This window comes from Garra rufa, chromosome 11 (genome assembly GCF_049309525.1).
Source record: "Garra rufa chromosome 11, GarRuf1.0, whole genome shotgun sequence".
Classification (NCBI taxonomy): Eukaryota; Metazoa; Chordata; class Actinopteri; order Cypriniformes; family Cyprinidae; genus Garra; species Garra rufa.
In genome coordinates, this window is record NC_133371.1 from 28,457,133 (window position 1) to 28,473,235 (window position 16,103).

At 35.7% G+C, this 16,103-nt stretch overlaps 1 protein-coding gene across 7 annotated transcripts in view; it reads right to left on the bottom strand.

Annotated features, from left to right (window-relative positions):
* The window catches only part of cbfb (core-binding factor subunit beta), a 50,930-nt gene that overhangs the window by 10,190 nt on the left and 24,637 nt on the right, over window positions 1–16,103 (bottom strand). For 2 of the 7 annotated variants that reach the window (XM_073850659.1, XM_073850657.1), the window contains exons 4-7: window positions 3,234–3,350; window positions 3,045–3,140; window positions 1,460–1,498; window positions 1,112–1,159 (exon numbers count right to left, since the gene is read on the bottom strand). In XM_073850659.1, the coding sequence (XP_073706760.1) occupies window positions 1,130–1,159; window positions 1,460–1,498; window positions 3,045–3,140; window positions 3,234–3,350 (282 nt within the window). In that variant the 3' untranslated portion in view covers window positions 1,112–1,129. Of the gene's footprint in view, window positions 1–1,111; window positions 1,160–1,459; window positions 1,502–3,044; window positions 3,141–3,233; window positions 3,351–16,103 lie in introns of all 7 variants that reach the window. The other 5 variants (XM_073850656.1, XM_073850655.1, XM_073850661.1 and 2 more) reach the window with 3 other exon arrangements.

Below are 16,103 nucleotides of genomic sequence, written 5' to 3' on the forward strand. Positions count from 1 at the left end.
GAACGTTTCACTGAAAGGTTTTTTGGGGAAACAAAAATGGTTCTTTTATGGAATCTTTCTGAAACTCCTCTTTTGGAACCGTTCATTTTTAAGTGTGTATCACTGAAAAGTTTGGGTTTAGTAGGATTTTTTTAAAGAATTTTGAATACATGCTTTGAATACATTTAGAGTGTTACAAAATATTCAAATAATTGCTGTTGTTACGAATTTTGAGTTTAATATTTGACCACAGCTATGCGGCGTCGCACAATACGTAGTGCGAAGGCTAGATTCTCGATCTGAATGCAGATATTATTTGTTTTCCCAAATAAAGCCGACCGAACGGTGCAGCTCGAAAACAAGCCTTGAACGAGGGTCAGACTCCACACTGCTGGGATGAGAAAGCATGAATTATAGAATAATTACAGGGTTTCATTTTTCCACCGCTCACAGTGACTTTGAGCTTTGAGGGAAAAACATTTGGCCCGTGAGTCACAGATCGCCTGACTGCAATGAGTAAGAAATTTGATTTTCATAAGCAGCCAGATCTATTTAAAAAAGAGACCTTGGCATGATTGATTTTGGAAGAGAGGATCAAGAGTGTGTAAAGGAACGCCTGAGGGTGTAGATTAGGAGGGAGGAATATAAAGGCGGCGGTTCATAAGGGGAATCTTTCTGGTCATGTGCTGCCAAGCTGTGCCTGAGAGCTCCCAGAGGGCTTTGCAGCAGGGGAGTGGGTGGGCGGGGCAGTGAGGAATCTTGGGATGGAAGTCTGGTCTCCATTACAGAGGTCTGAGAAGAGCGAGCTGGGGGTCTCTCGTGCCGGTAGGGAGTTTTTTAGCACTTACAGTAACACTCGAAGCCCAAAGTTGCTTATAGAAGCCTAAAATCTCCATTTAAAGTAACACACACCTACGCTAACACATATAGACGGAGTAAACACACATACACACACACACACACACACACACACACACACACACACACACACACACACAGAGTAGAATACATAAAGACACAAAGATGCTCTTTCATGCACATGCTCTTGTGAGACACACTCACGTACACACACTTACAGACAGACACGGTTTAGTGCATGACACAAGGATAGAGAGAAGCAGAGGAGACAGACCCTGGTCCTTGAAGGCCATCAGTCCCAGATTTTTGATGCCACAGGGTCCTAAAAAACACAATTTGGTTTTCATCTTAAGAGTGCAGTTTGGATTGACTGTAGAATGATTATATTTGAGGACTTACAATGCAAAGACACTTCATGCACTAAGCCATGAGTAAACAAGTAAAGCACTTCAATAGCTTACACGTACACAAACTCACATAGAGTACATATATGCATGCATACATACAAAATCCTAAGAAACACACATGCCCTTCTTCATTACGCTTTTGCTCTGAATGATTTATAGTAAACAGAAAATCAAGGCAGCAGTTCACTACATAAAATCCTAAATTGTTGTCTTACCTCCTGAGTTATTAAATGACTGAGCTGTGCCATCGGCATCTGCTAAATGACAAGTGATCAAATCAGTATTGCCCCAGACAAGCTGTTTAGCTACGTCAAGAGCTCTCAAGACATCAGGGAACAGACACAAACGTTGTCAGGTGGCACTTATTTACCTGCTCCTGCAGTGCAATTTTGAAAGGAGACAGAATTCACAACTATTGCTTTCATGTAAAAATGTCAAAGTAAAGACTTTCAGAGTTAATGGAACGCTTTAGGTTTAACTGATTTTATTAATGTTCAAAAACAAAACCAAGGACGCAAAAAAACGAGAAATAATTATATTTTTCCATAACAATTAAGCACATAATTTAAAAAATATATATAATGCTTTTATTTACTGTAATATAATCTATGGAAGCCCGTTTCTGCCACTGAATCAAAAATAAAAAAAGGTAATTGCAACTTTTTATCTCACAATTCCGACTTTTTTTCTTGCAATTGCGAGTTATAAAGTCCACAATTCTGACTTAATTTCTCTGAATTGCATTTATATCTTGGAATTCTGACTTTATAACTTGCAATTGTGAGTTTATATCTCTGAATTTTGACTTTATTACTCGCAATTGCAAGTTTATATGCAATTCTGACTTTATAACTTGTAATCGTGCGCAATTTTGAGAAATAAAGTCGCAGTTGCTTGATATAAACTCGCAATTGCAACTTTATTTCTCAGAATCTTGCAATTCTGACTTCATAACTTGCAACTGTGAGTTTATATTTCACAATTTTGAGAAAAAAAATCAGAAATGCAAGTTTGTATGACACAATTTGCAGAAAATTATCAGAATTGTGAGATAAGTTGCAATAACCTTTTTTTTTTTAATCAGTGACAGAAACTGGCTTCCATAATAATCAATAGTTTAATTAATATAAAAAATATTTAGATATCACTTATACTGTGATTTCTTTTTTTTTTTAACTGCATTTCAAAAATTTCCTAAAATATGAATCATCCTTGAGAATAATAAGAATGACAAAAAAAAATTCAAAAGTCAAATGTCCGGATGCATTACAGTAATGACATATTTTAGAGAAAATGAGTTTAATTGCCATGAATAAATAATAGGCTTCATTTCCTTTATCCAAAATATTATGATTTTATTTTGGGGTGAGATATGATCTAGACATGATTTTGTGAGATTCACCCTACCACTTTAGCTTGCGTGATAAAAAAAAAAAAAAAAAGATGCCGGTGGCACCACTTAATCATCTGCCTGCTCAGGAGCTACTAAAAAAAATCATAATTTTAGTGAACTGCTCCTTAAAGCATTAAATATTTTGGCAGTGGCTGTCAATCAAAATATTAGCAAGAGGAATTAGGTAAAGATTTTGCAAAAAAAGCACATACAGAAATATTGTACATGCACAAGTGGAAAACACATGTACACATATGCACACACATAGTATACAAACACACACACTCTCTCACAGGCCTAAGCTCCTTTACAACTACAACATAAGAACATATCAGATTTTCAGCATGCACTAGCTGATTGAAACTTCACACACTTATACATTCATCCTCACCCACTCTAGCTCTCACCTCCATGTCCTCACGGTGCGAGCGATCCCTGTCTTCAAAATCACGAGTCCTTCTGCGGGCTTCCTCAAAGGCTGCCTGGGCTAGAGCATCCTCTTGCTGTATAAACACACAAAAAGACAGGAAAACAGGTCATTTCTGATGTACATAAGGCACAAAACTGTTTAACATCACATGGAGGTTTGTCTGTACCTGTGCCCTCTCATCATCATATTCCAGACAACCCATCCCATCCAGACGCTGAAGATCAATCCAGCCTCTCCAGATCACACACACTCCATTCAGGATCATAGGAGCCTTCAGATATACCTGCACACATACACACACATAGTTATTATAGTTATGAATACTACTACTACAACAAAAGATGAGAAAGACTGCATTTTCAAAACAGATTTAGAAGGAAAATCACAAGAAAAATGGTCTCAGGTCTGAATCACAGATCAATAGCATGCCGTTTGTTTGTTTATATCAATTATTTTGATCAAAAAATACATTATGCTCTAAAACATGCTGGGTTAAAAACAACCCAGTGCTAGGTGAAATATGGACATACCCAGCGATTGGTGTGTTTTGACTTCAGCCTTCTGGGTAGTTTTATTTAACTCAACTATTGCTTAAAAATGACTGTATTTCTTGCTTAAAATGAACCCAAACTAGACTGGAAATTAACATTTATTAATATGTTCAATAAATGAACATTTACTAATAAAACATATTAATAAATGTTCACCTTTTGATTAGTGCTGATGCCTCTAGTAATTTTGTGTCTGATTTCTAATTTACAACCTATTTTAGGTTCATTTTAAGCCAAATAACCATTTTAACAATAGTTGAGTTAAATATAACTACCCAGAAGATTGGGTTAAAAAATTATCCATATTTCACCCAGTGCTGGGTTGTTTTTAACCCAGCATTTTTTTAAGTGTAAAAATTCAATTCATATTAGATTTTTGAAAACAAAACCTTATAAGATTCCTTATTAGGTTGCAAAATATCATGCCCTCCAACCTAAAGATGTAAATAAATACAAAAAACTGAAACACTGAAGAAGATAAATAAAATTGAAAATTGTAACTGTCAATTAATAAATGTCTGAAAATACCAGATTATTTGACTTTTTATGTCAAGTTTAGGTTGTAAAATATCATGATTATTCCCCCCAACCTAAAGATGTTTCATTAATTAATAACTAAATGCAATTCATATTTGATTCTTGAAAACAAAACGTTATAAAGCACTTAGTAACTATTATTATTCCTTATAAAAAAACTGTAATTTTTGACAGTTTTGTTACAATATTACATAAAAAATAAATATCATGCAAAAATAAATACAAAAAAATCTGAAACATGGAAGAAGATAAATAAAATGAAAATGTTAACTGTCAATCAATAAATGTAATAAAATACCAGATTATTTGAATTTTTATGTCAAGTTTAGGTTGTAAAATATCATGATCATCCCCCCCAACCTAAAGATGTTTGGATTAATAACTTATAAAATTAATAACTTATAAAATTTGTAAAATAAAAATGTAATTCATATTTGATTCCTGAAAACAAAACCTTATAAAGCACTTATGAACTATTATTATTCCTTACAAAAAAAGTCATTTTTGACAGTTTTGTTAAAATATCACATAAAAAATAAATACATGCAAAAATAAATACAAAAAAATCTGAAACATGGAAGAAGATAAATAAAATGAAAATGTTAACTGTCAATCAATAAATGTAATAAAATACCAGATTATTTGAATTTTTATGTCAAGTTTAGGTTGTAAAATATCATGATCATCCCCCCCAACCTAAAGATGTTTGGATTAATAACTTATAAAATTAATAACTTATAAAATTTGTAAAATAAAAATGTAATTCATATTTGATTCCTGAAAACAAAACCTTATAAAGCACTTATGAACTATTATTATTCCTTACAAAAAAAGTCATTTTTGACAGTTTTGTTAAAATGTCACATAAAAAATAAATACATGCAAAAATAAATACAACACAAATCAGAAACATGGTAAAAAGATAAATAAAACAGGAAATTGTAACTGTCAATTAATAAATGTCTTAAAATCCCATATTATTTGACTTTTTATGACAAGTTTAGGTTGTCCCCAAAACCTAAAGATATTTCATGGATTAATAACTTATAATATTTGTAAAATGAATTAAAAAATGTAAAAAAAATAAAAATAAAAAAGCATATGATAAATTTAATTTAGAATATTTATATAATACCTAATAATACCCAAAACTAATAATAAGCAAAAAATAGTTAATAACCTAGAAATGATCATAAATAGGTGAACACTGGATGTATTCTTGATGTAACAAATAAAGAAATACTTTTTTATATGAAAAAAACTGAAAACAATGAATAGGTGTACATTGCACATATTCTGGATGTGAGGAAATTTTTCTTTTCTTTATCTTACACACTTTTATTTAAGGGCTTATTCATTTCACTTTTTAGTGTGAAAGGGCCTTTACAGTTGCCAAAAATATAACTTTCCATTTTTTGGTTATTAAAAAACAAATAAGCAAGTCTGGCCCAGGTGACAAAAGGTTATGCAAAACTAACACAATTTATTACTTTCCATAAAAAGTAACTAAATAATTTTTTTGCAATACTGTAATGCATTACTATTAAAAGTTACTTTCCCCAACACTGCATATAACTAACTCTCCAAAAAAATCCAGCCACTCCACCTACACAGACACAACAAGCCCTTGGAACAGGTGAAATGCCATAACCACCTACTCCACAGTTGTAGCCGCATTTGAAAACCCCCTCTCAACGTCACACCCGGCTGTACAATGGTTCATTTGAATTGTAAAACACTTTGTGAGTTGTTCAGTGCAGGGAATAGCCTCAAAACTGCATATACATATATACACACACTTGTAACTATTAAGATTTTTCGGTTTCTTCCTGTCCTGCCTCATTCTCAGCCCGGCCAAAGAGTATAGGGCAGCCTCCAATGTTTGCTTCCTGTGATGAGAGTGTTTATTTATAGAGGCCAGTGTAGTAGAGAGTAAGGGTACACCGATGCAGAGACAGGCAAAGCCTGTCTGAATTTATTTATACTGAGCATGGCCAACGAGTGCAGCACGGGCGAGCACATGATTGCATCCGTGTGTGAGATTCAGATGATGGGGGGGACTATGTATAAGACAAGGTGGACAAAGAGTGAGAGAGATGTTGAGAATGTGGAGACAGGGGTATATGACTGTCTGTCTGGCTCGGAGCCACAGGAATATCACATCTCTGCCACTGAGGAATCCAGGCTGAGACAAAAGTGTGCAGTCTGTCGGTCTGTGGGTGTTGTTTATTTCTGTAACTGCAGTGAAAGAGGCCAGCTATAAATGCATACACATATGCACATATCGTCAGAGTTACCCGCCAAAACCAACGAGCCACCCGAGTCACCAAATAAGAGTGTTCCGCCGTGTTGCTCCAAAAAATGGGGAAACACAGGAACACTGCAGTGTGTTGTTAGATACTCAAAGTCCCCCACTGGGCGCTGGTGACTGCTGGAGCGACCTGCCAGACAAACACACTCCGCCAAAGCAGACACAACATGAGCTTTGTCTGACTTTACTGCCGTCCTTTAAGCATCTGAGTGTGTGGAGGAACTGCTTTTGGAATCAGTTCAGAGGGTAAACTCTGAAACTCTCTGCCCTGGTTTCATACCCACTAAATTCACCACATTTATGTGAATGCTGTCTAGTATAAATTTAGCTCACCGATTCATTTATCAAACACTAACTTTTACTATTCATGACCCTGGAACACAAAACTAGTCATAAGGGTACATTTTTGAAATTGAGATTTATATATCTGAATGCTGAATAAGCTTTCCTTTGATGTATGGATTGTTAAAATAGGACCATATTTGGCTGAGATACAACTATTTGAAAACCTGGACTATGAGGGTGCAAAAAAATTAAAATATTGAGAAAATCCCCTTTAAAGTTGTCCAAATGAAGTTCTTAGCAAAGCATATTAAAAAATTAAGTTTTGATATATTTATGGTAGGAAATGCACAAAATATCTTCATGGAACATGATCTTTACTTAATGTCCTATTGATTTTTTGCATATAAGAAAAATTTATCATTTTGACCCATACAATGTATTGTTGGCTATTGCTACAAGTATACCCGTGCTACTTATGGCTGGTTTTGTGCTCCAGGGTCACATTTATAAAAAGGCACATGTGTTAATAAGTATACACCAATGTTCAAAAGCATGTATGTGATCAAAAATAAACTAAACAGCAATATTGTCAAATATTATTAAGATTTAAAAAAAACCTGATATGCCTGAATAGTGAATTGGTATTTGGAAAGGCATGGTAAACGTGACCAATTTTAGATCCTGAGCACTAATGACAAACATCATATCTTGTAAAATGTGTGGTACAGCCACTTCGTAGTAAACACAGAGTATGTGTGATCGCAGATCTCGAAAGTGAGAGTAAAAAGCAAATGCACATTTAAAAGTGATTTTAATGCCTCACTTATTAATAGTGACACCTGATACTTGCAATTAATGCACAGTATAATTACCCATCGATATAATTGTGAAAGAAAGCACTGAAATATATTTTTTTCCTTCAATCTTGTATTTATTCTCTTTACAGTCTTAAAAATAAAGGCTCCAAAGCATAGATTTTTCATTGGTGCCATATTTTTAAAATGTTCTTCAAAATGGTTCTTCCAGGAACTGTTATTGAAAAATGATTCTTCTATGGCATCACTGCATAAACACCCTTTTGGAATCTTTATTTTTAAGAATGTAGAAGAATCTTTTTTTGGTTCCCCAAAGAACCTTTCAGTAAACAGTTCTTAAAAGAACCATGTTAAAGAACATTAAAAAAGTAAAACCTTTATCCACTATAAAGAACCTTTTCTGTATTTGAGAGGTTCCATGGATGTACAAGGTTCTTAATGGAACCATCAATGCCAATAAAGAATCTTTATTTTTGAGTGTAGGGGTTGATGAGAGAAAACCATTAACAATATTAAAGCATTGTTTCTTCTTCTGTTTTTTACTAAAAGCAACAACTTTTTTGTTAAATATCCAAGCGAGTCACCACAGATGTATAAACACCAATGTAGCTCTTGCCTGAAGATGTTTACTATTGTACAACCACTAAGAGGCCACTATTATGAATGACACTGATGAAATGTTTACCAAAATCAAGAGATAAACCCCAACGGCTCTACAGGTCTAAATAACAGAGACATAAGACGAGGAGTATCATTACAATCAATGATTCAATAAACCACTACTGTTGGAGTCATGGTGTAGCAGTAGTGCACATGTTCACAGCACATTAAAGCTGTGCTGCTGTCACAGGGATAGAGATTTGAATCCTAAAAAAAATATGACCCTGGACCACAAAACCAAAGCACGGTAGCACAGGTATATTTGTAGCAATGGCCAAAAATACACTGTATGGGTCAAGATGATTGATTTTTCTTTTAAGCCAAAAATCATTAGGATATTAAGGCCATGTTCCATGAAGATATTTTGTAAATTTCCTACTGTAAATATATCAAAACATAATTTTTGATTAGTAATATGCATCGCTAAGAACTTCATTTCGACAACTTTAAAGGACATTTTTTCAATATTTTTTTTTCCACCCTCAGATTCCAGATTTTCAACAACAAACCATACATCAATGGAAAGCTTATTCATTCAGGATTTCAAAAAATTGACCCTTATGATTGGTTTTGTGGTCCACGGTCACAAGCCTAGTCTATTTTTAATTTATTATGGCTGCTGCTAATGCTTTTAATCTTTCACAAAGTATTTCCACATGTATATCCACCTCAAACGTAAAAACATGAAGTGACAAAAAGCGATATGAAAAAACATGTCAGTGTTTTCACACCTGAGGAAACGGCAGCTTTCCTGGAGCGGTTTCCCAAGCACGGCTCTGTCTGCCTCTTCCACCCCCACACCTGCCCTCCTGAAACTCCTTCCCCATGTTTCCTTACAGGATGTGCTGTAGGCTGTGATCTGTGTCCCCCTCAGCAGTAAAACGCAGGTAGGAAAAATAAAGCCTGCTCAGCTCTGCGGCAGTTTAACTAAACATCAGTGAAGTCAACGATCTGAATGAAATCATATCCTCAGCCGCACTGTGATTTTAACTGAAAACATGCCGGACTCTGAATACTCGTGTAGAGATAATGCTAGGAAAATTATACAATGTAATTAAAGAGCAAATTAGCAACAAACTGCTGAGGAATCGAAAAAACATCATCGTCCAAACATAGCAGAAATATGATATCCCAGAGCGAAAGGAAAATCGTCCGTTTCTGAGAAGCCAGGCACAATGGACCATACATCTGAAATAAATACTGAATATGAATCTGAACCTACATGTATTTTTATCATTTCGGATTGTTTTGCCCTCTCATCTGTCCAACTCAAACAGTTTCTACTCCCAACAAATACAAGCCGTATAGCCATTAATAACATATTTAAAAAGCCTTCCTGGGCTTCATCCAGAAAGAACATAACTCCATCAGCCTAAACACACAGTTTTCATTGGGGCCGAGCCAACAATGCAGACATATGAGAAAAGCAGTTCTCTTTCTCTCTCCCTCTGCTGTTTTTCATTGGGTATTTCTAGAAGGTGATGAGTAGTCAAGCCACCCCCTGAGGATCCCTGAAGAACTTGGTAAAAGAGCTGGGATGGATGGGTAGTTACATTCAGGTTGTGATTATTGTGAATTGTTTATGTTTCCACCCTAAAGTAGTTTCTCCAGGAAGACTTCAGATCTTAAAATCGATATGAACTGCTATTTGCAACTCATTTTACTTGTGTAATGTGATGTATTTTCAAGTGAAACATGACAATAAACAAGATAAAATGTATGGGTGGGACTTGATTTTTATCCATCGGGAATTAATTAGCTGTGAAAAGTGGGCGATACATACTACACACAGAATGGAGCCAAACCAAATGCAAGTTTGCTAAAACAGCAGAAACAGAATTTAAAATAAACAAGCATTCATTAAAAACAATTAGCCATTCATTAAAATTACAATAAAGTATTTTTTTAAAAATATTATTATTTACTAAATTAATAAATGTTTTTAAACTACTTGTTAAAATATTGGGATCGCTATTTTTTTATGCTTTTGAAGTCTGAACAGAAGTCTGTTATGCTCATCAAGGTTTTATTTTGTCAAAAACTGTAAAAGTATTATGAAATAATGGTGATAAAAAATGTCAATGTTAAAAACAACTGTGCTGTATAATATTTTGGTTTATTCCATGGAATGTCTGGATACTAGATTCTGATTGGCTGGCAGGTATGCATTAAAACCGTTTAATGCACAGGTAGTTCCAAGTCAGTTTAATCATCGTTCTATATTAATGCGCTGCTTTAATTGATGCACGCAAACAGAGAGAGAGAGAGAAAGAGAGAGAGAGGTCGGAGATCGCATTGTGCTGCGCACATACATAAACTTCTTGTAAGCGCTTGCCTGCGATTCTTATTAAAATAGCCTAGATACTAGATCGCTACATTATATTCCTCAGCAACGAGGTGGTAAAGCTGCTGTTTTTGAAAGCTGAATTCGTTGTTTGTAGAGAGAGACGTACAGCATGCAGGCAGGTACGCACATATACACATACACACACAACTGTCATCTCTCTCTCGCCTTCACTCTCTCTCGGTCGATCGATAATTTACTGAAACAAATGCTATAATTCATTCAAATAAATGTGATCTTACCGGACTATTTCATCTCTGTGTGTGATTTGAAGCGGGCAGAATGCTAGAGCTGCGTGTCATAACTGACGAAAATAACCATCTTTTTTATCCTTTCGGTCAAATTTTGCGCTGCAAAGATCAATAATTAATAGTTTAAACTTGTCTATAACTTGGCAAATGACCATGGAATAAGCTGGATAATCAACGGCTTGATTATCCCTTACGTAAACCATGCTACACTTTTTTTTAAGATTCTTTGATTAATAAAAAGTTCAAAAGAACTGCATTTATTCATTTTTATACAAGTTTTTTTTTCTGTAAGAATGCAACATTCTAGTGATAACAGAACTCTAACCATTTCACAATTTGTATCACTCTGCTTGAGGTATTTCTCAAAGCGAGTGAATACCAAAATCCACTATAATTTTATAAATAATACTGTTTTTGTGACACGAAATGTATTTTTTTTTAAACGAGAATGTGCTTGTTTAGACTTGAAATATGCTTTTTGTTAATAAAAATAAAACGTATTTGAAAATAAACTTCAATGTTTTCAGCGATGTGAGCTCTAGGGCGTCAGTGGCCGTTGACCACTCATGAACCCGCCTAGAGCAGCCTTACCTCGGCTAAATCTTCTGGAATTTGCCAGAAGGTTAAAGATGAGATTTAATTCATTTTAGGTAAATCTAATGGTGTTTTCACACCAAACGTTAATTATTTGCACAAGTAGACTACAAACAAAGTCAATGCAAAGACACAATTAGAGGCGAATTGGGCCAGCGACACAAATGCAGCGAAATCAGGACGCGCTTGCCGCGAACATGCGATTTTCCCCATAATTGCATCTTCCACACAAGTTGAAATTTTTCAATTTGTGCGGAAGACGCGATTGAGGCGAAACTTTGCATGATGCGTTCTCGCACAAGCTAATCAACGAAGAGCTTATTGGCACAACAGGTTTATCAAAAAAAAGGAAGAGAGCATTATTGTAGCCTGAAAGTTATGATACAGTTGTAGTTGTATTTTATTAGCATGCTGCTATTAATAAAAAAATAATGTCAGTGTATATACAGTACAGTGGCATTATATACACAGTATATATATATATATATATATATATATATATATATATATATATATATATATATATATATATATATACTGTATATATAAACAGTAGTAAAATGTAACACACATACTAATGCAGGATTAATACTCATCCGCCTCTGGATGGTGCTGTGAAACCAGACACGTCGGCGTTTGACTTCCAGCATATTTGGGACACCAACAACAGGTACAAAGCAGTGATCGTATTTATCTCTCCCCTGGTTGATTGACACAAAAGTTATTAACACGAGCAACGCAAAAACATCCCTTGAGTAATCTAGAGAGAGTGACATGGTGTGCACATTTGCTTCACGTTTGGTGTGAACACACCATAACAGGCGGTCTTTAGTCTTATTAATCTATTATTTGTTCCAGAGCAAATATTTTTGGCTGAGGGCAAATCTCATCATGTAAATTTGATGTTGGATATCAGAGCGCTGCCTTTGTATTTTTGACTGAATTGTCTAGCAACTTTTATGATAGCTGTTGTTGAAAACTCTACAAACACCTTAGTGAGACTACAATCTGGGACCTATAATAACCATAGGCCATATTTGGCTAATAAACACATGTGAGAGATGTCAGAGGTGGCCCTCAAACGGAAAAGACTGTGGAGGTACAGTAGAGGGCGGTGCTGGGTGGGGCAGCTGTAAGGATAAGACACAGAGGATCTGTGTGTGTTTGTGGAGCTGAGCAGAGGCGGGAGGGGGTGCGAGAGCACGAGTAAACACTGGGATTGAATTCAGCCGCGGAGGCTTTTGATTCAGACAGCCAAAACAATCCCAGGACCTGCGTATAGCCTATAGGCCCCAGACAAGACAGACGGGTTTACATGCATCTGTTCATCTACCTCTCTCTCTATCCTGGCCTCTATATCACTAGCTTTTCCTCTGTGTCTGCCTCTCTTTGCAGTTGTTAGATTAAGTAAACAGTCATCGTACCTGTAGCACTTTAAAAATGTGGGTCTCTACGATGTCTTTTGTCTGTGTCACTGTGCCATGACTGAGTCAGAGCAACTTCAAAGTCTCTTTCTTTCTTGCAAACACAATAGCGCAGTCAGAGAGAGCGGTCTGAACATGTTCTTACCCCAGAGTTTACATGTACGTACCAGTGTGTTGAGACATGAGGGAGATATGCACAGCAAATTAAGTTTATTAACTATAAATACACACACCTTCTCTCTGCTTAAGTGAAATCTGTACGTAGTGAATGTCTGTGTGGGCTGATTTCTCAACATGCTTTTTTAGTGATTATGATACGATTGTTAGTGAGTCAGCAGTTCAGTCGCTCCCAACAGATGAGCGTGGCATCAACTAGCATTCAAATATGATGGTTTTGCATATTTATCCACAATTTTTTTGTGTCTGCCACATATGTTAATTTTGGAAGTGGACAAAGGTGACCGACAGGAAATAAACAAAGTTGCGATTCAGGGCAATTCAGAAATACTTGTGAATATTCTTACAATTTAAAACAACTGTTTTATGTTTTAAAATGTCATTTGATCTGGGAAGGGATGAAAATTACCCCATGATTTACTCACCCTCAAGCCATTCTAGGTGTATATGACTTTCGTCTTTCAGACCAATACAATCTGAGTTATATTTAAAAATGTCCTGGCTGTTCCAAGCTTTATAATGGCAGTGAATGGCTGTTAAGATTTTGAAGCAAAATAAAGTGCATCAATCCATCATAAAAAAGCACACGGATCCAGGGGGTTAATAAAGGCCTTCTGACGTGAATTGCTGTGTAAGAAAAATATCTATATTTTAAATATTATAAACCGTAATCTCCAGCTTCGGCTAACTATCGTACATGTGTTCACGAGAGAGGGGTGTTCAAGAGTTAGGCATAGCATAAGCTTTAATGAGACTATGCTAGTCTTGTGAGAACCAAGTTTTGTTTACAGCAAAGTAAAACCAGTCTCCATTTGGCTTATATTGAAATCCTCCGTATTTTTATTTTGACTATTCTTCACTTTGTACTTCTAATTCAATACTGGTGTTTTGTTTAGCTTTCTTTACTATGTTTCCGTGTTCATGTTCATCACTTTCTACATCAGAACACCTTTATTAACCCCTGGAGCTGTGTGAAGTACTTTTTATGATGAATGGATGCACTTTATTGGACTTCAAAATCTCAACACTGCCATTATGAAGCTTGAAAGAGCCAGAACATTTTTTTAACAAAACTCCAATTGTATTCGTCAGAAAGAAGAAAGTCATATACACATAGGATGGCTTGAGGGTGAGTAAATCATGGGGTAATTTTCATTTTTGGGTGAACGATTCCTTTAATTGATGCTTATTACTAAAACATTTAAAAAAAAATTAAAACGGAATCATTTAGGAGAAAAACAAGCGAATGAGTCATTGAATCATGCATTCAACTGATTCATTCAAAAATATTGATTCATTCAGAAATTAAACAAATGTTTGTTGGTGGAGCAAAAACAAAATAACTAGACCACCATGCGACTACTATAATAGTTACTTAATAACACATTTTGTTATTGTAGTCTTGCTTACTGAACTGTTAAAACAACAGTTCACATAAATCACAGTTAAATAACTTACGGTCAAAAACTATTTAGACACCAGATATCATATTTAATGTTTTTTGACTAGTGGGTGATGGACACTATAGCTCATTTATGTAAGTGAGGATAGCACAATAAAGTACTTTGACATATTATACCCCAAAAAAAATTCATTCAGTGGACTACTAGTAAAACTGATAAAAAAATTCAGTGTTCAGACACTTTGACCTGACCACGTTTTGCTTAAGTGTTTTTCTTTAATTGCTAATGCGACCTTTTTACACCACAGACTAAACAAAATTAAGCATTGATTGGTAACTGCTCAACAAAGCAATTAAGTATTGATGATTGTGTAAATATTGTCATTCTAACAGTTGTGGTTGATTGTAATCCATTACAAACCTTTCTATCGAGATGAATTAGTTCTGACACAGTTCAACTCTGCGTTCATATGATATTTTATTACCATTTTCTAAACTATAGCGAATAAACTGTGATAATGTGAGAAATGTTGAAGGTGTCTGAATGAATTTAGATTTGAATGTACATAAGATATCACAACCATGTGGAAATACAGCACTCTTGCTCATGGGATAATGCTAAAATTGTTATTTATATTTATTTTGTCTACAAAAATCAAATTATCAACATTTTCAACATATGCAGTTCAAACCGAGAGTTCAGAAGGAGCTTGTTCATCTAGTCTGTCAGTCAACACAAGGATACACAAGCGGCTGTTTTCTCACACATTTGTGAGATGACTTTTCCTCTGGCATCCCACAACCACATCTATATCTTTATTTTTAATTTTGACTACATATGAAACAACTTTATTAAATAACCCAGGGGTTATGTAGAGGCATGTAGTAAATTCGTTTGTGATTTCACAGCCAAATATCTGAATGCTGACTCATATAAAACCTGCCAGCAGGGAGCAACTGACAGACAAGCTTTGTAATGTGGCTCTGAAATTATATAGACAGAGCGTCCCGGTTATCAGGAGGCCCCCACTGACTGCTTTTGCCCAAATGTGACATCAACCCAGCAGGGAAAGCTGATAAACTCTACCTGGAGGTTGAATCACTGTGGGAGTTTGCATTAAACAGGCCATTAGAAGACAAAATTAGACTATCAGTGATAAGAGAAAAACACAGATAGAGAGACCCAGGAAACAGGAAGTGCAGAGTCAAGACATGCCACCTAGTGGGTGACATCCTGTTTCCCACCATGCACCTCTCCAGGGAGCAATGGCTTATGAATGGGGGAAGGGACACATCAGTGGCAGATGTGCAGCTAACAACCATGTGGAAATGATCAATGCGACCAATTAGAGGCAGAGCAGTGCGATACACACACAGCACGCCTCCTCAATCTAGTGTGCATACTACTTAGGCGACACTACTGTATGTTTCCCGCCTGTCTTTACCGCTCAAAACTTATTTTTGCAAAGCAAACAAATAATCCAGAATAAATAAGAAAATGAAAACAGGAGCTGAAAGGCGTTGTCAGATGCGGAGCGGGGCGAGTTTGTTTTTCTGCTAGATACATGAGCGGTCCCACGTTCTTGCAGTTTTGCTGGGCTATTTCTAGCCTGACTAGCACAGGGGTTTCATTTACGAGCGGGCCAAACCCAAGGCCTTCCCATGGTGCTTTGGGGCAAGGGGAG